Raw genomic sequence first — 27,828 nt, forward strand, 5'->3', positions numbered from 1 at the left:
GTGTAAGTGTGTTTTTCAAAAATAAGATGCAGAATCTAAACTAAATAAAAATTAAATTAACCATTCACAACCAATGTGTAAGTGTGTTTTTCAAAAATAAGATGCAGAATCTAAACTAAATAAAAATTAAATTAACCATTCACAACCAATTGGACAATGAACCCATCACTAATGGAGTAAGTTCATTTGAAAGGACCATAACGGCTATGGTTAAAGAAAATTTCTGAAATATGGAAACGTAAGCACGAATATATTAAATATGGAATTTCTGTTGGTTCAACCAATCAAAAAATTGTACAAAGGGGGGAGATTTTCTATTTCCAACTGTAATTGGATATACATACAAAAGAAAATGAAAATGAAATTAAGATTAGGATTTAGAAGGGATAATAAACATTAACATAATGCTCCTCCTAATATCATCTAACGCAGCATTGCCAAATATACAAATCATATATACCCCAAAAAAATAATAACTATAAGACTGCACAGTTTCCATCGCACGGTGCAGAAAAAAATAGAATCAGCTGTTCTTCAAACTCCTCCAAAAAACTGAAGCTTCTTGTTAGGAGCAGCACACAAATAGTACACGGATAAAACAGAATCACTACTTTGATTTCAATCATCTACATCTTGTACCCATGCCAAACCTGCGGGAAAAAAGAAAAATCCGTAATCAGAGAATAGTTGCTTTTTCCCCTTTCTCTAATTTTAAAAGGGTTCTTTGGACCCACAACTTCAAGTGGATCATGTTCGGAGCTCAAATTATAATAGTTGACATTTCCAACTACTAAAACCTACAATTAACTATAGTGTTGCTATTTCAAATCCCACTTTGTTACATATTTACGATTTCTTATTCATCTTTTTTTTCTCTGTTTGTTACGGTGTTTATTATTTTCTATACAGACTAAAATAGTCTGCACCCTAAACACTATTATAACCTACCGAAGTTCTTATGAGGTGGGAATTTGGTGGGAGGGTGTTAGTGCATGGCACAAGCCTCAACTACTAAGAGGTTTACTTTTTTTTTTCCAACAGAGCAAACATTAAGCATGAAATGGTGAACTACAGAAATAATTGAATGCGAGAGCGAGAGAGACCTCGAAGCACTGAATCAACTGCTGCATTTGGAACAAACAGACCAACTATTCTCTGTCTATCTGTTGTGGTTTCTATACGTACTACACGAAGCCGCTGGTGACTTTGGCGGGCCTATAAAAGAATTATATTACACAAGGTTAATAATGTGGTTAATGCCAATCCATACCATTGAAGCATACCAATTTACCATGTGAATCAAAGAAGATTTATAATTTTTTTCATATTGACAAGATGAGTTAACACAGAATACAGGTCAAAAAGTAAACTGAATGATCAGCAATGCCTACCAAGTTACAATGTAGAAGCGTCTCATGTTGCAGTCACCAAATTTAAATAAAGTTATAAGGAAGGTATTACCACAATAATATTATAGCAATAACATTAGCTCAGACATCTCAATCCACCTAATCTTTATATCTACAAGATTCACACGATGCACAATAATCCAGACTTTTTCTGTAGTTTGTTTTTGCACAATGTAATTTGTTCTTTACGATCGGTTTTTTTCTGTAATTTGTTTTGGACTCCATTAGTTCAGACTTTCGTTTCTTCTTTGCATTCTTCTGTTTTCCTCAAAGAAACCTTGATTTCTTAACCAAAAAGGGGGAGAAACCACTTGAAATGAGAACATGGAAAAATCTTCTTCCATTGTTCCAAAAGGATGATATGAGATGAATATTTCACTCGGAAGTCAAACATACCTGCTTAGAAAGGGCATTTTCAATAGTTCCCCAAACAGGAAGAATAAGGCCACCCAAAACATTAACTTCCTGTATTCTCCTGCCAACCGTACAAAAGTTGCCAAGCTTACAATTTGGTCCATGCATGCACTGGATACAGAGGTAGCAAATTATTGGCGAGAAGGTATAAGTATGAATGTTACTGGCAACAGGAGGAAATGCTAGAGAAATACGAGATAAAAACTGGTCTGACTGTTCATCAAGCAATGACACATTCAAACATTAACGCTGCAATGCAATCGTATAGCAGCAATAAAAATAATAATAATAAACAAATATACTTCAAGTTTTGATTTTCTAAGCAAAAATCTTAATAGAAATGTTTAACATCTAAACCTCTTTCCACAAACAGGGTAACTTAAAGGCCAAGGACCTTAGGAATTCCCTTACCTAAAAGAGGGATCGAACAAAGCGCCCCCACTTTAAGATTGATATTAATCAGCAAATAATTGTCTAACATTGGAAACGCTATGATTTATTTCTTTCCAAATGAACCACAAAAAAGCCTCGAGGCACTTAACCAGAAAATGTCTTTTAATGACCTTTACCTGTTTTGAGGAAATGTCATACTCATCTTCCCACCCATTACGAGCCTTCTCCAAAGATGATGTTTTTCGGTATTTGTTCCGTAACTCAGAGAGAGACATTTCCCTGTGGAGGAAAAGGAAAAGAAAAAGAATAAACAGTTTAAAAAATAAAATAAAATAAAATAAAGAAATATTGGAATGCGATTGCTTAATGCAGAGAAGCTGATGACCACTTTAATTCAATACCTTAGCGACTCCCCAACAGCTGGGCGTACAATTTTATACATTCCAGGAACGGAACTGAGATATTTTGAGAATCAATAGAGACAACAAATTAGATGGGATTCCAAATTAGAAGAAAATTTAACAAGGAAATAGGAGCAAAATATAAGAAACGATGTATAGGAATAACTCTAATGATAAAGACGGAAATTTCTATCGCCATCCCTCCAACATGGAGGAAACAGACCTCTGGATACCATACCAAATGTTCAAGGGTTACGTTTTTCTGCATGCTTTACGTTGGTCCACTTTTAACAATATAAATGCATCAAATAAATTCAATGAATGCCATTCAAAACAAACCAAATCAGACAAGCTCGAAAGATTAGGAAAAAAGAAAAGGAAACCAAATGTTTACATCTGTTATAATTTCTGTCACCATTATTGACATAATAAAATACAAAAAAAATAATAATTTAATTAATGGGCATAAAAAAATTTTATGTAGAACGATAGCAAATACATCTCAAAAGATGTGTTCACAAAAGTTCAGAAAAAAAAATATATCCGAAGTTGCATGTTTTCTTATAAATCATGGCAGGATATGGTGGTGAAAACATCTTCTGAAGAGTTACATTGACTCATTAATCCCAAGCGGACCCATTTCTGGTTGATACCCACCCTTGCATTCAGTTTGTGCTCACTTGATGACACTCGTTTTTCTGGTGTTGTTTATTTGCAACATTGTCACAAGTAGAATTTTTTTTTAACTAAAAAAGTGTTGTACATAAATCACTTCGACAAACACGTCTAGTTCTGGTTTGATTAGCTTTACATTGCAAAACCTCTCCAAGCCAAGCGATTTTTTAAGGAAAAACCAAATGTAAAAGACATTTTCTGAACTTTATTAAGAATAAAACAAGGAATGGAAGGGCATCAAAAAAATATTCCCTAACTAAAACATAAAAGGGCTCTAATCTAGCATAATGGCACCTTAAAGATAATTAGATTCCTTGGATTAACTTAGTAAAATCTATGATCTAGAAACAAACCATACAAAAAAAAGATCATAGAGGAACTTGATACAAAAGTTCTGCTGATGATGAAAGGTTTGATCCAATCATATGTTTCATGAGGCGTTTTGGTGTTCTCACTCCAAAACTTATCTAAATTCTTCAATCCTTGGAACTAATTAATAGAATACAAACAACTACAATGATATTGAAATATGAAAGAAAATATATACAACTAACAAGTAATTCAAGGTACTTGGACCTTCCCTCTCTTGAGATCACTCAAGCCTAAACCAACTAAACCAATGTATGTCTTCCTCCTTTCCCATATACTCTATTTATAAAAATATCCATGGCAACTTTCCTAATAAATTACTAAGGGAAAACAATCTGGATTTTCTAAATAGTGTAAATTCTGAAAACAACATTTTTATGTTTGCAATATACCCAAATTTTGAATTTGAAATTTCAAAATGCAGAATTATATCAAGTCAGATGAAAATGTTAATAAATATAGTATTCTATGTTATATTTTTGTTAAATTAAAATATGTATTGAGTAATGTATTATCTGTTTTTATTAATTTAATGTATTATAAATTATATGATATTACAAAATAACAATTATACAAAATTTTCAACCTAAAACATGCTCAGAAATTAATGATTAATAGTTTATATTCAACCCAATATGTCAACAACTAATTTTATGATTCATATATATATATATATATATTGTCAAACACATTTTACACAATTATTTAAACTCAAATCTAGTTTCTGAATCTGCTACTCAAACACGTGGAAAGAAAGAAAGAAAAAATAAAGAAAAGTAAATAAACAAACCAACCGTGTTTTCATTGAATCTTTTGTTTTTAAATTTTTATTGTCAGGGTGTCTACCAAATAGACTCCAATATGCTCTAGTACTCTAATACGTTTCCAAGTTCTATCCTAACAGTAATAGCATTCCTAATTCCCCATCATTAAAACAAATTGGAATGCTTTCATGCTGTTTTAAGTTGAATGAATTGTAAGCATTATTTCAGTATTGAGTGGGCAAAATATCCTTTGCGTTCTTTATAGTTAGGGTTACAATTTTGTTTCTTGAAGGTTCTAAGTATGCATTTTCCAGTTGTGGGGTTTTATCTCCACTGTTATGTGTACTCATATATCAATGAAAAACTATGAGCTTCATGTAAAAAAGAAAAAGAAAAAAAGAAAAGAGTATGCACTAAGCATTGGGGGAGCCTGAAATACTTATGCCCATTATCATCTTTCCTTGCCAGCTACTTTTTTTTTAGAACAAATGGGAGTAGGGAAATTTGAAACCCAGACTTTGTAGTTCCTAATACACTCATATGCCAATTGAGCTATACTCGATTTGGCTTCCTTGCCAGCCACTTGTGCGCATGACCTACTCATTTAATGTTTTAAACAGAAGGATGCTATAACATTTTCTTTTATTAGCCATTCTCTTATCAGTGCCTATTATTGCCTTTCAAAATCCCACCCACACAACATTCTAATAGAACCCGACTATAATGAAAGCTAAGAGATAATGGAATTACAAGATAAATCAAGATACTTGGATCTTCTCAATCTTGCAATCACTTTCAAACCCTAATTCACTCACCAAAATCTTGCATATCTTCTTCATTCTCCTCTCCCTCTATTTATAACCAACAATTATAACAAACTTCCTGGCTAATTGCTAATACACCCTTAATACTCTAAAAACTCCCTTATACCATTCCTATTACATTCATTCACCAGTCCTGTACTCCAATCATGTATACGTATAGCATGGTATAACTTATGAAAAATAGTTTGGCCCAACAAAGGTCTTAGCCATATTCTCATTTCTTAGACATATGTAAAAGAAGCATCCAATCCATTGACATGCGAAAGACATGATATTAATTATGAACATATCAAAAATGTTAGGACATTTCTGGTCAAAGGAAAATCAAAGTGCAAATTCGATGGGTGTAAAAAGAAGCACAATAAAATAATACCTTTCAAAGGCTAATATGATGTGGCATCTTCCCAACCAGTCCCTCCTGGATTCATAGAATCCATCATTGGTTGAACCAAGCCCATCCTTTTGCTTCTCATCAAGAATGGTGCTTGCAGACTGACATGCACAGAAACATAAGAAATCAAAGATGTAAGCCTAGTGAAAGAGAAACAAGCAGAAGAAAGTATTCCCCATCTTTCTTTATTGCACTTTCTCTAGGAGCATTTAGGGAAGCCTTTGTGCTAGTTTTAGTTTAGTACTCCCTTTTCCATGCCCCATAGGTGGATGGGTGACTACCTGCTACAAGTTGCTCTAGGTTCAAACTTACCCAGGGCAGAAAGCTACATTTTTCGGCAATAAATTGTACCTAGCCTATTGTGTATGATATAACTATCTATTTCTGAAACTATCCTTGTCTTCAGGCATTTCCCTATTGGAGTTTTTTTCTCATAAATAAAATTCTAATGTCCTTTTCCTTTTGGGTTTTCCGGAATCGGTTGCTAGTCTTCCATTTCTGGAGTGGTACTCTAGTTGCATACAATTGTTTCCAAAACACGCATATAATAAATAAATATATTTTGCAGATTTACATGGAAGCATCAGTTTACTGCATTCCAAGAAGATGTCTATCAACTTGTCATTTTCATATTACATATCAACTAGGAGATACTACAAACCATCTTGTTTTCTTCGATTCATCAATCATTTTTCTTATAGAAGTAACTAAAAAATGAAAAACTACAAGCACGGGCGTAAAAAAAGCCAAGCCCACAAAAAGAGACATCCCACTAGAAGAAGGGACTTCAACAATGCCAAAGAATGCCTATAGAGTAATTACAAAATGTCTTCAAAATCGGAGCCCACAAAGAAACATGATAGCACACAAGAGACCAAATTTCACAACAGTCCCTATCCCTCCCTCTAAAAATCCTATTATTTGATTCATCAATCATGGGATTGGATATCTTTCAATTTGTTCAAAAGAAGATAGCTATCAAACAAATATCATCATAGTAGTCATAAATAAAATTACAGTGCGTACCTCCCAGGTCATACCACGATCCAAAGAGAAAGTAAACAGCATAGTTGATGCCCCAGAAACCGGATCAACATGAACTGTCTGCAAGATAATTGAAATTAATTTCGTCGGAAACAGAAAACTGATATATATATATATACATGTATGTGCGTGTCTGTGTATATATATATATGATGAAACAGACAGAAAACTGATAATTGACGTGAGGAAACAGAAAACCTTTGGACTTCCTCTTAATTCAATAACATTGGCTCTCATATCAACAATTCCAGAATCAAGATTCCCTTCAATGCGTGCTTTCTGAATTAGAAGATCCAACATGCTGACAAATAACTCAAAAATCCTGTATAAAGATGTCAACATTAATGATATAACTCGGCTCTAATGTCCACATGCATATTATAGTAAATCATAGATCACAGACCTATTCTGAATCTCAGGCGGGAGGCCCAAAAGTCGATTAAGAAAACGTCCAATATCATTCATGTCTGACTCAACAATACGACCAGAGGTCTTTCCAAAGTCCTTTCCAGTCCCTAAACTCAGAAATAAATACTTGAAATCATAACCAAGTCGATCAAAATTGTAATTTATATAGCATAGCATAAGGTACGGAGGCGAGAAGATAACTAAATAATATTTAACCACACACAGACGGATTTTCACAGTAAAATTCTAGTCAACTGATCTTTCCATTTTTCAATTTATTTGTCTAGTTGTAAAAGGGTAAGAAACCCTAATTTTCAGAGAAAGAAGAGAAGGTTGCTGGGAAATATAATTTTCTATATTGCAAATAACTGAAATAAGAGAAACAGAGGTTACATATATGTGCAAAGCAGACCATACGTTGCAACTAGGAATAGGATCCGAATGAGGACAAAATACTAAAATCAAAGACAAAATAAACACAAATAATTAACAATATTAATAACATGTATTAACAAGTTGTGAGAACATAATGTTCACCAGAAGGTGGAATGGAGACGAGAGATGCATGCAGAAATGAGAAGTTACCAAGTACAGTGTCCCTAATTATTCCCACAGAATTAAGAGCAGCTTTTGCATTCTCAATAAAATCGCGGATTGTATCAGGTTTCTCAAATGAGCAACCAGGAGGTTCAACGGGCAGGGCATCCTGAAAGTGAATTTGTGTTATTAATTTTAATCTGTTCAAATGGAAACATAGGTTGCGAAATAACAATAAAAATAAAATAAAAATAAAAATAAAATATAGACCTGCTCCATTATTCCTCTATACATCATCGTCAAGGCCGTTCTCCCATAAGCACTGTCATAATTGTATGCACTTAGTGACAACCCGGCCCTGCATGTAAATGTGAAATATCATTAAGGAAAAGAAAAGAAAAAGAAAAACCACTTCAAGCATTGATTAATACAAAATTAACAAAGACTTCATCAAACTAATCCAACTAACCTTCGATCTCCTTGAGTTAAGGCTCCAAGCGATTCTAATCTCTTGGCAACAATTGATGCAAACCTGCGTTCTCCACCGAGATTCGTAAAAAGTAGCCTACAAAACCATTCACTAGATAAATCTTATGCCAGTCCAACAAACTCCATAAATACAAAATCGTCAATATCAAAAACATTATGCATCAAAACTATTACAAACCACTAATGTACGTGCATTTTCACTTTGGATGGAACTATTGATAAAATTAACTTTAAATAAAAATAACTAGCAGAAATATCAAATTAAATGGCACTGACATGATAGGGACAAAAAGTTCATCCACTAACAATAACCATCCACTTCCCATTTGTAATAAGGGTCCATGAAAGCCCAAAGAAAGTGAAGAGGAATGATCAAAGGAAGGCAATAAGGACATTGTGCTTTGTCCAAAACATGGTAAAGCTGCATAAACAAAGCACAAAGGGGCTTACCTCCCACCCACCAATCCTCCCAAAGGGGGGGAATCTTTGAGCTTTATCAAACCAGTCATTTCACATTTTAAGTGGACAAAGGAAAACACAAAGCAATAGTAATCCAGAGGTTTTTGCTAAAACTCCTAAATCCACGACCTAAACCTACTAAAAAGTGTGCAGATAAGAGATAACACTTACTGACCATGATCCTATAACATAAAATACTAGTTTCTATGTAGAATGCCACCACCATGTTGCCAAGAAATGCCAATGTCCAAACCTCAACCCCATTCGCAAGAAAGGAAGGTTTTTGTGACATACTCATTTGGGGAGAAAGGAACAATAAAATTTTCAGAGGGTTCGAAAGACCTGAGTGAGGTGTGGTCTAGTATTAAGTTCAATATCTCCCTGCAAGTATCTGTGACTAAGTTTTTATGTAATTACTCGTCACGTTTTATTTTGTTAGATTTGCCTCCTTTTTTGGGTTCTATCTCTTTTAGACCTTCGGTATCTTTTTTTTCTCAATGAAACCTCTAACCTAGCTGGGCAGGTTAAGGAATGAAATAGTATTTTAAAACATTTGCACAAATTGGAGCTATCAAAATGCAAAAAAAAAAAAAAAAAAAAAAAAAAAAAACAATCAAAACTAGAGGTGCTTTGGCTGGGGAATTAGTTGAAGTTGAAGTGCAAGCATCTCTTGTAAAAGGAGAAGAAAGGAACTACTGCTACACTGGCAACTACACTTGGAGTGCGTTAAGGTACACCCATTAAAGTAAAGGAGCCCAACCAAGTATGCAACCAAGTAAAATTTGTCAAGAAAAGAACTTAACTTTCTTCCGGATCTTTATCCTCCATAAGACATCAAAGACATACTTACTAACGAAAACCAAACAAGAAAGAAACAAAGTCCCCCGACCAAAGAAGAAAGTCAAATATAGAACGATGCCTAAGGGAATACAAATGATAAAGGTGGAGAAACACAGAGTAGAGGGCTCCATCTCCACCCATTTATCCTCCCAAAAATACATTTCCTTACCCTCCCCACAACACAAAGAACAAGATGGGAGAAAGAGGGAAGCTCTGAAGATATGTCCTTCCAGAGATTCTGGAAACCCCACTCAAAAGCCAATCAAATGGATGAGGATCATTCTTGCTAACAATAACTCTATGCCATTAGGAATCTAACTCCAAGGGGGAAATGCTACAGCCGCTTAGCCAACAAGGCTTTGTTACAAATCCTTAAATTACCAATTTCCAGACCCCCCTACTCATCAACTTCCCAATGGACACTAAGTTGACTAGATGCCGTTCTTTTTCCTTCATCAACCCCTTCCCACCAAAAATCATACATGAGCTTCTCAATACTTTTGCATGTTGAACAAAGGGCTCGCAAAAGAGAGAGATGATAAATAGGAATGCCACTCCACCGATTTAGCCTACTCTCCTTAGAAAGGGTTGTCCCCAAGAAAACAATCATTTTTGGACTTCTTCCACCACAGGATTTCAAAAAGATGTACTCGTTTGGTTGTCACCATAGGAAAGCTCCAGATGAGAACAATTACCCTGGCCTCAGAGCCTAACATAGCGAAATCTCCAACTTGAGCATCTTCAGCTCTAAGCATCCCATTAGTATTTTGTGATCCAATGATAGTTTAAGCATCACCATGATGGGACACCAAACTTGTCTCAATCTCCACTGTAAGGATGCATTTTTGTTGACTGCCAAGGTGTATAGACAAGGGAACTGTTCACCAAGAGTGGTCTCACCCAACCAACAATCGTCCCAAAATGAAGTGTGGGCTCCATTGCCCACTTTGTAAGAAACTCTGTCGTGAATAAGCCTCATAAGAGTCAAAATAGCTCTCCATGGCCCTCTAATATGATTGGGAAAGGTGCAATTCGGCCAAGCTTTCAATCGAGAAACACCATATTTGGAATCAATAACATGTCTCCATAGGGCATTCTCTTCATGGTAGTACCTCCATATCCACTTAGCAAGAAGAGCATGATTTGGTCCTTGAACTTCAAAATAGTCTAATAGATGATAGGTCCCTAAACTTTCAATTGTGTGTCTAATGCATCTTTGAAAATTTTAAAATTTTAAAGAATTAATTAATCTATTAGATATAAGTTTGAATTTAATGTCTAACCTAATGGAACCTCAATTCATCTATTAGATATAAGTTTGAATTTAATGTCTAACCGAATGGAACCCCAAAAAAATAAATAAGCCACAGTGGTGTTGAACCACAAATTTTTGTACCCCTCTCTTAACGTCTCGGCCAGAAAGAAACATTTCTAAGCCTACTCATAGTTCAAAAAGCAGAATAAAAGCAATCCCGAATATGTTTAACAAACTTCTAATGTATTTTAGCAAGGAGGGGCAGTTCGATACTCTAATATTCAACACTGCCAAACTAACACGATCACAAAGTAAAAAATGAAAACTATACAAACCAGTGGTATCAAAAGCACCTGTATTCTGGTGCTGAAGCTTGATTAGAGCGATGAGTCCGTCCAAATTGTTGAATAGCTCGATCAGCACTCCAAGGGAGTTCTAAAGTAAAATGAACTCTTCTTTTCTGTAAGGCAATTGCCAAAAGCAACAAAATTTGAGGAAGACCATCGGTAAGTAATTAATAAATATTGATAATTTTATACATATAATATACTCATCCAAGACAACTTAATTACCCATACAAGTTCAATCACTGGTGATAATGTTCAACTTATTTACACAGAAATTCAGTTACCCCCTGAATTCAGTCACTGCCACTGGTGATAAAATTCAACTTATTTACACAGAAATTCAGTTACTCTTCCAAGCAAGTATGCATGAGAGACAAACCTGATTTGCAGCTCTTCTGTCTGCCTGCAGTGAAACACCAGCAGATCCAGCTTCAGAAATGATAGCAACAAACTTCTTACCATCCATAAACAGTTGTTTCTCATGCATATTGACCATCTCCATAGCCACATCCTTCCTACACATTGATCAAGTTATAATAAAGCTGAACTGAGTAATAAATGAGAATTTAAAAAACAACAAAGTTAAAGCTCACGAGTTCCGTGGCTGGTAAGTAACACCCTTTCCATTGGGGGCCCTTACAAGCATTCCCCTTCTTCCGGTTATTTCTGCAACCTTATCAGGGCCACCAAGCTGGAACAGAGTTTTATCAATCATTAAAGTACTGATCACGAGAGCATGGTATACATGGGCATGCACGACATATGAAGATATGCTATAATTTCAAGCAGGCATAAAAATGGGGTAGGCAAGCACAAGTGTTGTAACAATAATTCACTCCAGTCTTCGTCAGAAAACAAAACTTCACTACGCAATAATTGTAATGTTATAGGTTTCTTAAGCATTAGTTTCTTCTGCAGGAAAGTTGCAAAGGATCTCAATACAACACTGCGTGGCTGGGTTTGGTAATCAAGAGGATAAGAGAACTTAGGGGCTTAACAGGGGTTTTACTGTGAAGTCTCTTTTGAATAATATTATGAGTGATAAAGATTTTTTTTAAAAATAAGGAACAGGCTTTTCATTATCAAAAGAGGAATATAAAAGGAAGGGAGTAATAATAAATTTTTAAATCCTCTTTTCAGTAAACAAATCCAAAGTTCTGAGGAAATTTGAAGTTTTCCTTTGGTTGCTAGCCAATGAAAAATTGAGCAGAACCTGTAATTTGCAGAAAACTGCCAAAACTGGTTTGAACCTGAGACTGAATTCGTGTGTGACTTCCATACGTGCCTTTTTATCTTTTTTTTTTTTTAATAACAAAGTCAACTTTCATTAAGATAAAAATGAAAGAATATACTGACATACAAAAAATCAGTCCACAAACTAAAAGCCCAACTATAAGAAGGGAATCCAAAGTTTCGAGGAAATTTTGAAGTTCTTCTTCAGTTGCTAGCCCATGGAAAGTTGAGCACAACTGGTAATGAACCTAAGTCCGGCTTAGTGTGTGACTTGAGACGCACCTTTTTATCCTCTGCTTTTGCTGAATTCTACTAGAACATTTGTTTTATTTTCAAGATTAATTGTGAGGATCTCAATGCAACCTCCATCATGGAGCAGCTATGCTAGAGAAAGATATTTTAGTGTACCAGACTTTATGATTTTTTTTTTTTTTTTTACTTTTTATAAACAATCAAGCTATATTAAAATAAAGCAAAGTACAAAAATGCAAAAAAACAAAACAAAATAAAAAGAACAACAAAGGGCAGCAGCAAAAACTTGAATGCCAGAATTATGATTAACTAAGTTTGGCAAGAAGTCTGGGAAGTTCAATGCAACAAAGGATTGATAAATCACTAACCAAAGGTAACAAACAGAAACTTATAACTGAATTAATGCAAACAGAGCAATGAACAATGAACAGAAAATCGTGAAAACATATAAATATGCACTTCAAATGAGAAGGTCTAATAAACTTTTCTAACCAGCTTGAGACACTGAGAAATTTCATTCTCGCATACTACCAAAGGATAAAGAAGATAAAACACCAACCTGATCAATAATATCATCCAAAGGATTGTTTGGAAGATTCAATGAACGAATAATTGCCAACAAATTAGACTTACGATCTGAAGCAGCATCATACCTAATAGTAAGACAAAGAAAGATTAACTTCACGTGATATTTACAGAACTGGATTCCTGTAATAAGACTTCAAGCAGCCTTCACCATTTTTTTTTTTTGTTGATGAAAATGTGAGGACTGCTGATAGTCTTATTTATTACAAGGATTCCTCACAGTTACAAAAGAGGAAACAAATAAAATATCAAAACCTTTTCAAAAGTTCAGCTATAACAGCTTTTCTTTCTTTAAGATACTCATCTGTCTTCTCCTTGCAAGATTCACATGACCATTCTGCAGTTTCTGTATCCAAGAGAGGAGGGTCGAGACAGGCAGGATGAAAAAATTGCTCACAACAGGAACATCGAAGTAATTTTTTCCTTTCCTGGAAAAATGAATGTAAGCCCGACAGCACAGTAGTTTCACTCAAGGTCTCAACCCATCAAATTATCTCAAGGATCTTACCCCTTCGGCATTGCATATCTCACAAATCTGAAACTCATCATCTGATTCGGTAGATTCAGCAGCAGAATCAGCTGCAAGAATGATATTTTGAATACAAAGTAAATTATTAACAACAATATAAAGTTGAATAGAAAACTAGAACTAATTCTGGATTTTGTCCCAACAAAAACAAGATGCAATGTCATGTAAACGGATTTTCTTCCAGAAAATGGATGCAGATGAGGGCATAACTCTCACTATTATGCAGAACAAGAGGAACAACCTAGATAAAATATTCGTGCAAGAGCACAGATGCAGTCTTCCTTTTTCTTTTTTGAAACGGAAATAGAACTTTTCATTGATATAATGAACAGAGCAAAGCTCACATTACAAAGAGACATGAACCAAATAAACCACTAAGGATCAAGAGATTCGCTCAAATATCTCAACTAGGTTGACATATCCATAGCACCTTCATCATATCTAATGCAAAACGAGATTTTAGAGATTACAATAGATCTAAAATACTTGATTACATAGAAAAAACAAAAGTATTCCAATTGAGGCAAATATCCTGAATAGATAATCTTCAAAGAGCCAGTCTTTCAGCAGCAATTTAACCAGGATTTAGAAAGAAGCCTAGCCTAATGCGTGAAGGCAGTCAAACGGGAACTTCCCCCTTTTTTCTTCATATAGAAGCTTTTCCATTAAGATAACATTTGGGCTGAGAAACATCCTAAATTTTTCCAAATATAATTGTGGATTTTGGCAGGTGGTGGGCTTCTTCCTGATGTATGTTCTCTCCTTGTTTTTGTAATTACAGTACATCCATTATTCACAGTATTTGGGGCCCCTTTTTGCACTCTCTTGGCATCTGGAGGCCTTAGTTCCTCTTCTTTTTGTACTCCTGGTTTTTTGTTAACAAAAATGTTTCTTATTCAAAAAGAAAAATGTCGTGCAAAAAAAATCAAAGCATCTATGAACTAAAGGGGAGAGATGTGATAGAATTGATTCTGTTACATATCTAATGTTTTCTTATATAATTGTGATGTTTTTATAAATGTCAATTGAGGGTCTTGTTTTTCTAACTACCTTTAGCAAGAGCCGTCCTATGACTATCAAACCCAATTGTTCGCTCTTACTAGAGTAAAAGTTTCTTATCCATAATACATAAATGTACAAAAAGAGAACAATAAAATAACATACAGCATATGCCGTAGATAGGTAGGACATAATCATTTAGACCAGTTAATAAAGATCCTCATAAAGCAATTAATAATGAACTTAAACTGGGATGAATGATAATAAGATAAACTTTTCCACTAGACAAATGTACCAAATCCATCAGAAAGAAAAGGACTATATATAACCCACTTTCAGATTCTTCATCACTTTCGACATCACTTGGAGGTTTCCACTTTGCAGCCTTCCTTACCCTCCCATTTAGTGATGTGCCAGGAGTTGCCGAGTGTCTCTTCCTTTGAAGTTCCTTGACACTTCCCTCCTCTAAAGCAAGATCAATAATGAAACATCACAAAGATGGTGGAAAAGAGAAGAAAAAAAATATGACTACATAAGCCCCACATACCAGGTAGGGTTTCGGGCTTTTCAGGCAAAGGGTAGTTTTCTTCCACAAATTTAAGCAATAGTTCTCGAGGTCCAGAAACAAAATCATCAAGCTCAAGACCCTGTACAAGAGAGAATTTAAAAATATCAAAGTAGAAACTAGAAAGTACAGTATGTCATCTACATAGCTTTAATGGAACAAGAACGCATAATGACATAATGCTATGAAACAGACATATTTTGTCACAGCTTCCTCAGTGCGTGTCTCTCCAGTACTTTGCAGACCAATGACGACACACTTATCTTCCAATAATGCTTGCTTAGCTAGTCTAACAGTAGCAGGAACCTTGGCAGACATACACATGTGCCTGAAGAAACGCTACAAAAGGAAGAAATTTTGAAGAGAGATGATATAGAACATTAAACTTCTTAAACACACTTCAATTAAATTAAAATAAATAAAAATATAAATAATTCAACGTAAAGAAAAATTCAACTTTTAAGGAAAAACCCAACCAAATATACCTGATGGCTTGCCCAAAATAATCGCCAAAGTTGATTGGCACTAGGCTTGTCACTAGTAACATATGCACTTGCTGTCATCAATTCTACCCGCAACTTTGCCCAAAATTCAGCTGCTAGTGTATACATTTCCTAAGTAGAATATAGGACGACAGAGTCTCAAGAGGCCATAATAAAATCCATAAAAGAAAGATAATTAATCAGATTTTAAAGAATAAAAGATGGGAAGCGTTAGAATCGCAGATTCCTATCTAACAGAAGACGGTCAGGTTAACTTCATGCAATGGTTATGTTTCATTTTCGTAGCACAAAATTGTAGGCACGCATAGACTAACAACATGGGAAAAGGTACGTCCATTCCTCCTTCCTTTCTAAAATTAGAGGAACCAATACACTGTACCATCATCTCAGCTTCTAATGGTGCTTCCACAATCTCAAATTCGGCTCCTCTGTAGCTAAGCGTGCGGCACAAATACATACCCCTGGAAGTTTAACTAGGTAAGCAAACTTTTTGAACAATAAACAAACTTTCAATTGATAGATGGAAAGGAAGAAAAATGTTCAAAGATTCAAAACTCCAAAATGGAGAGAAAAAAGACCAACAGCCAAATAAAGAACAAATCTCCAGTTATTATAAGAGAATACGACATTGACAAACAAAGCACATAAGGTCTTGACAAAAAACATGAGCCAAACGACCAAAACCACTCCCTTCAAGCCGCAAAAGCTGCACGAAACTACTGACCAGAAGAAAAGAACGTCTTGAGGCCTTTGATGAGAGCATAAAATGAAGAAAGTAAGAATAAAGCTTGCCTTGCTTTCATGTCCATGGCAACAAGTTCTAAAGCCCCAACACCCCCTCTCTCTAGTGCACCTGCAGAAAATATAAATCAGAATTTATCACTCTGAGAAATAGATGTATTGCATATTTATCAGGATTATTGATATGGATAAAGTGGGAAAGAGAGGCTAGTTCCGTTTTACGCTTCCTTGATGCTACAAAGTTTGTGAAAGTCATGCAATCTTTTCTAATAAGAAAGAGAAATTTTAATAGAGAAAGGTATTAAAAATAATGGTCAGAGAAGGTAAAAAGGCATCCTCAAACTAGGGGTGACAACAAATACTTACGAGCAAAAGATAAAACAAGATCAAGAGAACACATTCCAAGTAAGAAGTGATTAAAAGCAAATAAGAGCCACATATAAATGTTTATATAGCAACACTTCAAAAAGGCACACACCATCTTATTGCCTGAACATGAAAATCTTTGCCTCACTTACGCATAGATATTATGCCAATATGAATGCAAGTAAGAGGAGGGGGTTGAAAAGATGGGATTCTGAAGATCTCTAAATACCCGTCAGGGCAATAACTCCATGGCTGGGGACACTAAACATGCCCAACTCATAGTCAATTTTCTAAATAAGAGAGGATACAAAGTAACACGTGGCAAGCATTACATCGGAAATCCCTGTCCATCTTTATTGCTGTTGACTCAATTCCTACACATTTCCTAGGTCAAATGAATGAGCATAAAGCCATTAGTAAACTAGATAGCTACTAGATAACTATATAGCAACCACAGTAGTAAGCAATCTCCTTCAGGTTTTTCATAATTCATGAACGCAGGACCAAGATTTCAGTACAGAAGTGGATAATGAGGAAAGGAAAACTTATATTTACGTAGGAATTATTCAAATACAAAATACAAATAGTAGTCAAATTGGTTTAGTGAAGTCCTAAATCTAAAGATTCAGTTGATATAAATTAGACCCTTTTTTAAATATAAATTAGACCTTTTAAAGCATTAAACCTGTCTGCTATTGATTCAATGCACCAAAATGCATCAGCAAATATTTACCTATGTGAGCTTGTATTATATCAGTCAGCACTATCTTGTTTTAACAAACCAGTCTCTCAAACTCAATAAACTCTCTTCTATGGATTGTTTAGCTCCTCCCAGAGACAATGCCTTCATAGTTCAAATCTTTCTTTGTTTTATCATTAGAACATATGAGAGAAATCGTTACAAAGAAACATGAGCCGATTTCCCATCGACATGTTCATAATCATAACTTTCAAGAGCTAGTTAATTCTGTTGCCACCTCCTGGAGTGCATCAACCAAGATACATAATTACAGAGTACTTTTCTTCCACCTTGCCCTGTGGATTTGAAGAATGTCCCCCCCCCCCCCCAACCCCCTCCTTCGCCCTTTACTGCTTCCCATGTTACGTATTTCATAACATATACTGCTATTCTTTATCATTGGCATTGCAAACTAAAGAGTAGTTTTTTGATCTCCATTGTCTTGTGCTCCTTCATAACGTTTTTCATACAATTATTTATATATAATTGATGATTACTACATGCACCTTATCTCTAAAAGCTACGAACATGTATATTTCTCACCTATATGGCCATATCGCATTGTCTAGAGAAGATAAACAGAATGCAAATAGATTTACTTCAATGTAAAATTTTCCCGTTGAAACCACACCTAAAAAATCCCGGAAGTCAATGAAGGAAGTTCCAGTTCCCCAAAGCCCAAGTCGGACCATATAGCCCATATTGCGTGGCTCAGATGCACCGGTGGCTGAGCAGTAAATTATACGAGCTTCAGGAAGTCGATCCTGTGATATGAAAACAAGAATGTAGTTTTAAGTGAAGAACTATTTGTTCCCTATTTGTGATACAATGAAAAAAATCATTTCCAACAGGAAAGAGAGCCATAGATGGGAAAATCTCATGCAGTTTCATAAACGAGCTAATGGGTGCATCCTGGTCGTGAGGAAAGATAACATGGAGGATTAATTTCACAAGTCAACAATTTACCTTTTTAGTCCAAAAGGCAACTCATTGTAAAGGAGAAGACTGGAAAATGGGGGAATAATTTAATACCCAATTGCACCCAGGAATCTTGTCACTAACCAGAAGTCTAGACACATAAAACGTGCAACTACTTCAAGATATCTTTTATTAAAACAACAAACCCATCCAGATCAAATGTTACTGCAAACCAATTCCCATAACATTAACAACATAATAATCACATTCACACTGCATTCATAGATAAATTACAAAATTCAACAATAAATTTGCCATGAATATTACAATATTAACATAATGGAACGAAAGAAATGCTCGAATCTTCTAGGATAAATACAAGACAACAAAGGACATTCTCAATTCTACCATCTTCTATGCTTTCTTTTGGTCTAAAGATATATCATAGTTTTCCTTTCCTCCTGCTAATTGGAAATATATTTTGTATACCATTTGATTGGTTCTTTTTGTACCCTTGGATATCTTCGGATTTTTCATTCCATCAATAAAATTGTCTCGTATCCAACATATATATATATACATACACACGCACTACACCACTGCAAAACTCTTAATACATCTCTCTTCTTTTTTTTTTCTTTGCGTGTGTGTACGTCCAATCTTAATCAACAAAGGCTTCGTGTAAAACTATGATACGCGCAAATTTCCAAAATATATAAGAAATTAAACATTTCTTAAGTTTTTTTGAAAGACAAAGTGCCCAAGAAAAGTCGATAGATCCATGAGTTTTTTGCATGCTATCTTTTCAATAGGAGAAGAAGAAGATCAATCTCATTTATCTTTTAACTGTTATAATCATGGAAAATGCTAGGAGATTCTTTCCAAAATCCTCAAAAAAAATATATATTAAATGATTTAAAATAAAAATATAAAAAAAATAATAAAAACCCAACAACAACTCCTTTGCAGCGTAGAGCTGAAGAGTTAAGCTACTTTATTATGGCCTTATGCTTTGTGGGACTGTTTGGATGGAAAGGAACCCAAAAAAAATGAAGGAAAAATCCTGGATTAGTGTAAAAAATGGGATTTGACTAGGAAGTATCTTGAACTCTTTTTTTCTGATTACTCCGTTAATGTAATCGCTCCAGTTAATAGGAATTTTTTGTAGGGGTATCTTTAACTGACCTGCTGCTATTTTCTGATCATTAAGAAATGTTGTTCAATGGTGTGGTTGGAAATTAGAGGGTATTTCTTCTTGTTCTCCTGAAGGAAATTTTAGTGATGTTCAACTTCGTCTATGTATCTTTTTCATATATAAAGTTGTTTGGTTAAAAAAAACTAACAAACAAAAAATTTAGCTAAGGTCTTCACCTGAAGGTTTAATATTGGTTCCAGTAAAGAAAGACAATATCTCACAAGATACAATTTTTCACAAAGAATAAAACAGAATGATCGCAAGCTTGTCATGAAGAAGCACAAAGAAGTAATGCTAAATCATGGTGAGCACATTTTATTGACTTGAATGTGACAAATCTAAGATGTGAGAAAACGATGATAATAGAAATTACACAATTCGTATTTATAGGAAACAGTAATGCTAGGTCACGTTCACCTCACTAAGGACTATGACCCAGAAAATTTGATAAAATAACCTACACCGCTAAATATAGTGGATAAATAAATAAATAAATATTTGATAACGTTCTATCATATAATATGAACAAAAGAGATGTACTAAAGGAAAAACCTGCAGCTCTAGAACGGCTTCTCCTGTCCTCGTTGGCTGGCTTCCAGATTCTGGTACCAAATTTTTGGCTTTATGGCACTACAATAAAGCTATTATCACTTAGAAACAAAGTTATTCAGCCTATTGAGTATTTATTGCATGAATAATGCTCCAAAACAATTTGCATATAGCCAAGAATAAGAAGAAAAAAAATTGAAAGGAAGGTGAGCTTTCCTACCTCATCAAATATGACGAGACCATCAAATTCTGTTCCACACCACTGAACAAGCTGCTGCAGGCGAGAACGGCCTCGTTCAGAAGATGCTATGAGGCTGCTATACGTCAAAAAGACAACTCCTTCTCTAATACCCACAGACTTTGAGTCAAGCTTTGAATATGGCAGCTTGTTCAAAGCATGCACTGCAAATGAAAGGGGGAGAATAGATAGATGAATCTTTGATTGTGAATCAAAGCTTGAAAACAAACTTCAAGTCTCCATCATTTTTTTTTTTTTGTTGGGCAGGGTGGTCTCATATAAGCGTTTGTTGTTCAAGTTATTTGCTTTTGTGTGTGTATGGCAACTGACCACTGGAACATGCAAAACCTCATGGATATTCGTGGGAACTGAATAGTTGGTCTTAATTACCAGAGTTTGAATCCTCTCGTCCTATCCCCCCTTATCCTCTTTATCCCTTGTTTTAGTTTTAGATCCGTCATTATCTCTAGCTTTTTGTTTCAGCCATGTTGGAAGTCCTTTATCATAGAATTGTTACTTGAAAGTTTGAAACCATGCAGAACTTTATATTTATATAGAAAGTAAAGGATAAAATGAAGCTCTTCGAGATGGACATCAACATTGAAAAGAAGGATATGCATCAAAATAAATGTTGAAAAGAAGGGGAGTTAGATTATTAACTCAAAGGAAATGCCATTTTAACCTCTATGAGCTGTTGTCAAGGTCTCGCATAGCAGCCTAGTTAGAGGAAGCTTTGGTAGACATAGTCATTGCATTTCTAAAAGAAAACTATTTTAATAAAACAGATAGGATTTCTTTGGCAGATACTTCCGAACCATATGGAACGGACTTCATGAAACACCTTGCAGAAAGTCCAATAAAAAGGACATAAGAGGCTGATTAGGTACATGGGTTCGCATTTTTATTGAATGAGAATTCAACGAAGTTGGTGGAAGTTTTGGATTTTTTCTAAGAAATAGAAGTAAATTTGATTGATGAATGAAATAAAGAGAGCTAAAGGACTCCCAATCTCTAAAAGTGAATTATAAGAAAGCTTTCCAATTGAAAAGGAATGAAGTAAAAGACAACCTTTAATGCACGATGCACCAACATCATCTAAGTCTCTCCTAGCATCGTACTTCAAATCTGAACCAACCGAAATCCACCTGTGCAAAAATGTTAGGAACTTGAGAAGTTATTACAAACACGGATAGAAGATACAAAAGGTCAAGCACAATGCAGCACAAAGTCAACATTCCTGAGCAGAGGGTATTACTACATGTATTACATGGTTACTTCATTTCAATCGTCTTGGAATTATTTGAATAGGAAACTATATTTTCATTAAGAAGGATGAGATTAAGCAGAAAAAAGAAACAGAAGATGAAAAGAGGAGAGAAGAAGACGGGGGAACAAGAACAGACAAAAAAGAACATCAGAAAATCCAGGTCAAAAAGCAGGTACTGCAATAGCATCCCATGCTTCCTCTCACTAAACTTTCACATCATCTAAGCTCCTCCTAGTAAACAATTTAGTCCTCCAGAAATAAAATGAATTCTTCATTAAAACATATATGCTGTGGAGAGTGAATTTTTTTTAATTGGTTTATTTGGACCCCTTGTAGTTGTAATATCATATTAGAATAATTTCCTATCTAACTTCCATTTTGTTTCTTTTCAAAAAATAAATAAAAAAGGATCCTATATGTTGCATAGTGTGAAAATCACATCATGCAGAGACAATGACTAATTAAAACAATATCTGAAGTCTAGAGTTTCACATCCATAAGTAAATAAAATAAAACCGGTGGGCAAATGTTATGTCACTCTTGTTTCTGCTCATTAAATCATTAATAATAATTTCTTACTTTTTACTTGTAAACTATTAATAATCATTCAACAAGGAAGATAATTGCAGAGAATGCAGGCAAGATTTTACATTGCTTTCCTCCTCCCATGGTGCCAATTTTCCCACAATAAACCGGCAATGGTCCGACCTTTACCAACACCAGCTCCATCTCCAATAAAGAATCCCGCCCTGGTATCATCTGGGAGGTGGTGCATATGTCTCTGGATTTGTAACAGACAGCTCCTTAAGAGAAGTGAAATTGTAAATTATTGACCATAGGAACATCAAGTATCCATGACCAACCTGAGAAGCATATACCAAGGTCTCAATTTGCAAGCATGAAAGAGCTTTTGACTTCTCTAAATCATCCTTGATTTTTAAATCATAAGTGGGTTCAGGAGGCTGGACAGCAGATAAGGAGGATGTCTCCACAACTGGGTCCGGGTGAAGTGGTCCTATAGATAGCTTAGGAGGGTGCTGCATGGAATGCCAAAAACACAGCCAACTGAGACCAAAGCACAGCTCTAATAATTGAAAGCAAGAAATAAAGTCCATACCAAATTTCCTGTAGTGAAGTTACAAGGGCTTGTTATTACTCACATATTCTGTAAATGTCTCTCCCACTGTACCACCTTCATCTTCTTCTCTTTCCACTTCAATGGCTACCTACCACATTCCAACTCATAAAGATGTTGTAAACTAGATAAAAAGACATCTAAGTAAAATTTTGGGACTCATTTGTTCTTTTAACGAGTAAACAACCATTCATTAGGAAAAAAGGAAAGAATACAGAGGCATCTAAGAAACCAAGCCCACAACAGGAATGGCCACTTAAGAAAGGGCCTCCCCAATTGGGACTCATTTGATCATGCCCGGTCAATTTGGAGATGTCCATCAATAATCAAGGCAAGATGCAAAGGTGCAGCAAACTTGTTATGATTTAAACCAGTGTTTTCTGAATGCACACACGTATATACATACACACACCATGTATGTAAAATTAGAAGCATGAAGCATGAGACAGAAAATAATAATAAACCATCAAAGACAAACAAATTTCGAATATTATAAATCTTTCAACAACAAATACAAAGAGTCCACAAAATATAAAAATAAACTACACATTCACATTTCAAAGACCTAAAATTTATATTTTATCATCACAAAATAGGCTCCATCCTCATTTCCTCCATTGCTAAACATATAGCCTTTCATCCAAAAAACCAAGCCCACAAAAAGGAAGCATCTTAGAGAAAGAGTCTCCAATCTAACAAAATATGACCTAATGAATAATTATAAAACGAACTTGTCAGATAGACCCAAAAAGAAACACTAAATTTGACAAGGGAGTAAACATCAAAAGGTGTCCCTCTCAACCCCACGAAATATTCTACTATTTCTCTCCTCCAAATACCCTACAACAAAGCACACCCCCAACCTCCCATGCAAAACCCTCTCTCCCTCCAAACAACGGATGGAGGAATAACTCCTCGATCATATCACTAAAAGCTCTATGACTGACAAAATGAATATCATACACCCAAAAGAGGTGTTTCAAATCGATTGCACATGAGTACAATTCCAAATAAGTGATCCATATTTGCCTCTAACCTCAGACAAAGAATAGAGCAAAAAGGCCCAATTAAGGATGGCATCTTCCTCAGAAGCCTATCCAAGATATTAATTCCTCCATGAATAACCTACCAGGTAAAAAAAAAAATCACCTTCCGAAGAACATATATTTATTATTAAAAAAAAAAAAAAAAACTCTCAAAAGGGAGAGGGATCCAACAAGTAATGAAAGAGATTTACAAGAGAACCCTTCAGACGAGCAAAGACTCCAAATATAGATATCCCTTCTCCCTTGCATAAACTCAACATCCCCCAATAAATAAATGAGGGTCATAATCTCTGCTGCTTCCTTATTGGACAGCAGATGACGGAAACCAAAAGAAACAAGGGAAAACTCTCCAAGAGCAACGAAGCATCAGCAACAAAACAATTTTTCTTAGCAAAAAGATGATAAAGATGAGGAAATATGCTACAAAATGGGTGACCACCCAACCATCTATCCTCCCAGAAATAAGTCCCAAGCCCATCGCCCACCACACACTGAATCAACTCAGAAAAAGAAGGGAGCTCATAAAAGATTTCTTTCCGCAGACCCCACAATGTGCCCTAAATCCCGACGAACATCCAATCAAAAGGATGTGAACTGTACTTGCACACTATAATCCTTGACCACAAGAAAGAAGACTGAAGGGGAAAACACCATAATTATTTTGCCAATAAGCCTTATTTCAACAATTCCCTAATTCCAACCCTCCCAAGTGAACAGGTTTACCAATGATCTCCCAATTCACATAGTGAACTCTTTTGCCTTTCTCCACACACTCCCACAAGAAGTCCTAGGGAAACTTACTTTCACTTAAATAATGAAAGTTATTATGTTCATGGGAAACATATTTTCAGTAAAATAATAACTTAAAACGGGGAGGAAAGTCATAACTTTAAATTTAATCTAACCCTTGTTTATTAGTAAGAACGATGAATTAAAGCAATAAGTGGATGCACAAATGGGCAAGTCACCTCATGAATGTCTAAGCACATGCCTCATGAGGCTTTTAACACAGTACTAAACCCCTGAAAAAGAAAACATTTTAAGCATATAGAGAAAGAATATATAAATAAATAAATGAGACATAGAACCCTATTAGCATTATTGATTGTGATCAATCATCTAAAACATAACCACAAGCTAACATATAATGTTAGCTGCTCCTCACCAACGACATTGCATGTGACCTGTTAAAGACGATGCAAACTTTTATTCATGATCTTGAGGTTATTTTTTGCAATCTACATTATCAACAGTCAACACACATACATAAGCACATAGAGTTGCTCCACCATCTTAAATGAAAATACCAGTTTCCACCAACATTGCCCACTAAATAATATGTGAAGTCAGATAGGGCATGTATCTGGTATGTAGCCAAAGCGATAGCAGATAACTCACGGGGGGGCTACCTCTTTTTAGTTCCTTGGTAGTTAGTATAGAAATACAATGCCATATGTCAATGTCAATGCTACTAACTAACTCTATTCCATCAATATTTCTTTAGAAAGAGTAAAAGGAGAAAAGCTAACTTAAGGAACCATGACTCGCTATCTTTCAAGGAGAGATAAAAATATGGAAATATTAGGAAATTTTGCTGACAACTTATTTAATTGAACCCAGGCAAGAGTGAACCGTAAGTTTAACTCACTCATATAACAAAAAGAAGCAACCATTTACTAATATGCGAAGGGCCACGGAAAACACGTTGTCTTGGGCTACTCCTAGAGAATGATGGATGTTTTTTACCCTGAAAAAAAATATATTCTTCTTTCTAATCGAAGATTATGTGAGCCTTGCTTATGAATTCAAAAGTGAAGGCCGAAAAGTGACGAGGAAATTGTTAACAGATGTAAATGACACGAAACAACATAACATTATTCGAAAATGTATGGTGATTCAGAGAAATTTTCTTTTTTTCCATGAATTAGTGGTGATTTAGAAGTTAATTTCTGACCAACTTTAGAGAATCTCCAGAGAACATATGCAAGATGATAACCAACACATAACGCGTAGTGATAACAAAGTACACTTCAACTTTGAACCTCATATCCAGCTTCGAACAAGTTCCAAGCGAAAGAAATAGAAAGTTGCAAAATCCCAGCTAATGGAAATCAATAGAAGAGTAAAGATATGGAAACCTCGTTGACTTCCTCAGGAGGCGGCCGGGAGGGGAAGAACTGATGGAGCTTAGAGAGATCGACGGTGAGGTCAACCGCGCACTGAGGACAAACGAACCTAGTTAAACCATGAGGAACATTAAGAAGCGCCTTACAATTAGCACAGGGGAGCTGCATCTTGGTAGGATCAATGCCATGAGCAGGGACATGATGTATGGACAAAGGAACGGGAAGAGGCAGCGACGGCGGAAGCGACGGCGGCGGTAGAGTAGGAGGAGGAAGGGGCTTGGAGTGGGCCCTAACTAGGAGCTCGGGAGGCAACATCTGAGGCAATTGACAAGAAGGGCAAAAGAACTCGGTGTGGCCAGACGCCACTACCAAAACATCACGACAACCGGCGCAACGGACCTGAACTCCGGAGCCGTATAATGGCGGTGGGTGCGGCGGAGCCAACGACGGAGGCACCGGCGATTGGGTCATATTATAACATAGAAATGCGATTGAAGTAGAGGGGAAGCTGGCGGTCTGTTTGTAGTTGAGAGAGAATTTAGAGCGCGAAGTTGGTTTTGCTTTGACGTTTGGGCGTTGGCGGGGAGTGGGTTGGGGTTTGGTTTTAGACGATCCTTTCCTTTCTGAACTGCGCCCTCAATTTTTTGTGAAATGAAATTCCACTCTTCTTTCTCTCTCTTCTTCTTCGTTTCTTTTTTTTCTTTTTTTTTTTTCTTTTTGTCTGAAATTATTACCGCGGGAACTGCTGTTGGCGTTTTGGGCCGAAAGCCCATTGGGCTAATTTGTAATTGAGAAAGTAATGCGGCCCATTTCAAGAGGCCCGTAATCCATGTTGGCCCCTTAGGTGAGTCAGGAAAGGTCGAGGATAGTCACATGTGAACATATTTATTACATCAGAAATTATTGGTTTTCTTAGGTGAAAAATAATAACTTATGTACGAAATGTCTTGAAGGTGGTCAATTCAATTTTTTTTTATATATCCTTCGACTAAAGTCGAAGCCATAGACAAGTTCTCTAATTTTGTACCGCGTTGTTAAATTGGTTCATGTCCAATCAAATAATTTGTTTTCACCCATATTGATGGATCTTTTGAAGCTTTTATGATGTCATCGAATAGTGCACTTGCCTGAACAAGCTCATATATATTTTTTTAATTTTATATTTATAACGTTCATTTTCCTTTACAATCTGTTTGGAATCAATAAAAATTATTAAATAATCTTTAAATCCTGTGATGAAAATGTATTTTAAATTAATTATTTTGTTTGGATGGAGAAAGATTCGAAATGAAGATATTTAAAGTTTTGTGTTTGGGTGATGACCGAAAAAACAAGGTGAAATTAATAATTTACTTATAAATTCTATGAAATCCTACGAAATCCAACCATTCTAGATTGGGATTTTTTAAAGTAAAAACATAATTGAAATTAATCTGGATTTTAAAATCATTATCTTTCTTGTAGTAACAAGCAACATAATTCTTTTGAAATCCATTATAATTTAAAATCTCTCAGGCGTCGTTTGGATTGAGGTTTTCTCGATGCCCAGGAATTAAGGATGTCTGGGAATTATATGTCTGTGAATAAAATTATTGGGAATCAATGATGACTATGTTTTGTTGTACATGGGATAACGATGTCTGAGAATAGTATGTGTGTGAATAGTATGTGGGAATTAAAAAAAAAAGAGAGAGAGAGAGATTGTGAAAACAAGTCCACGAGGGTCTATGCCCAAAGTGGACAATATCATACCATTGTAGAGATAGTTTGTTTTGGGTTTTATGTCCTAAAACTCGCAGTTTGTAAAATGATAAACATTTTCT

At 35.4% G+C, this 27,828-nt stretch overlaps 1 protein-coding gene across 6 annotated transcripts; it reads right to left on the reverse strand.

The window, feature by feature from the left end:
• Nucleotides 1–229: 229 nt before the first annotated feature.
• EMB1135 (RING/FYVE/PHD zinc finger superfamily protein) lies at nt 230–26,695 on the reverse strand. Of its 6 annotated transcripts, XM_039045141.2 has the most exons (33): nt 26,018–26,669; nt 24,848–24,901; nt 22,859–22,924; nt 22,562–22,735; nt 22,349–22,479; nt 21,500–21,576; nt 20,414–20,595; nt 20,197–20,274; nt 18,163–18,295; nt 16,478–16,538; nt 16,065–16,146; nt 15,668–15,796; nt 15,378–15,521; nt 15,165–15,264; nt 14,951–15,082; nt 13,598–13,668; nt 13,345–13,517; nt 13,064–13,157; nt 11,613–11,710; nt 11,399–11,534; nt 11,026–11,132; nt 8,099–8,194; nt 7,900–7,987; nt 7,678–7,798; nt 7,088–7,199; nt 6,883–7,006; nt 6,667–6,744; nt 5,623–5,741; nt 2,618–2,671; nt 2,393–2,495; nt 1,806–1,934; nt 1,104–1,215; nt 230–650 (listed from the first exon to the last, which is right to left on the reverse strand). In XM_039045141.2, the coding sequence occupies exons 2-33, from the start codon at nt 24,866–24,868 to the stop codon at nt 619–621; spliced, it is 3,357 nt and encodes a 1,118-aa protein (XP_038901069.1). In that variant the 5' UTR covers nt 24,869–24,901; nt 26,018–26,669; the 3' UTR covers nt 230–618. The 6 variants fall into 6 exon arrangements, with proteins under 6 accessions (XP_038901069.1, XP_038901068.1, XP_038901071.1 ...); XM_039045140.2 differs by lacking the exon at nt 24,848–24,901 and having other exon boundaries at nt 26,018–26,695; XM_039045143.2 differs by lacking the exon at nt 24,848–24,901 and having other exon boundaries at nt 22,859–22,920; nt 26,018–26,677.
• Nucleotides 26,696–27,828: the final 1,133 nt, after the last annotated feature.

Source organism: Benincasa hispida, chromosome 10, assembly GCF_027475165.1.
Source record: "Benincasa hispida cultivar pf3 chromosome 10, pf3_genome.v1.1, whole genome shotgun sequence".
Lineage (NCBI taxonomy): Eukaryota > Viridiplantae > Streptophyta > Magnoliopsida > Cucurbitales > Cucurbitaceae > Benincasa > Benincasa hispida.

Bases quoted from the DNA above. Each gene is read 5' to 3' on its own strand.
- EMB1135 (XM_039045140.2), bottom strand. From the start codon at position 26,476: ATGACCCAATCGCCGGTGCCTCCGTCGTTGGCTCCGCCGCACCCACCG. The intron at 22,736-22,858 runs GTGAGTAATAAC...CATTCCATGCAG, and splicing joins GAGAGACATTTACAGAATAT to CACCCTCCTAAGCTATCTAT. The intron at 16,539-18,162 runs GTGTGGTTTCAA...TATTTTCTGCAG, and splicing joins TGACTTCCGGGATTTTTTAG to GTGCACTAGAGAGAGGGGGT.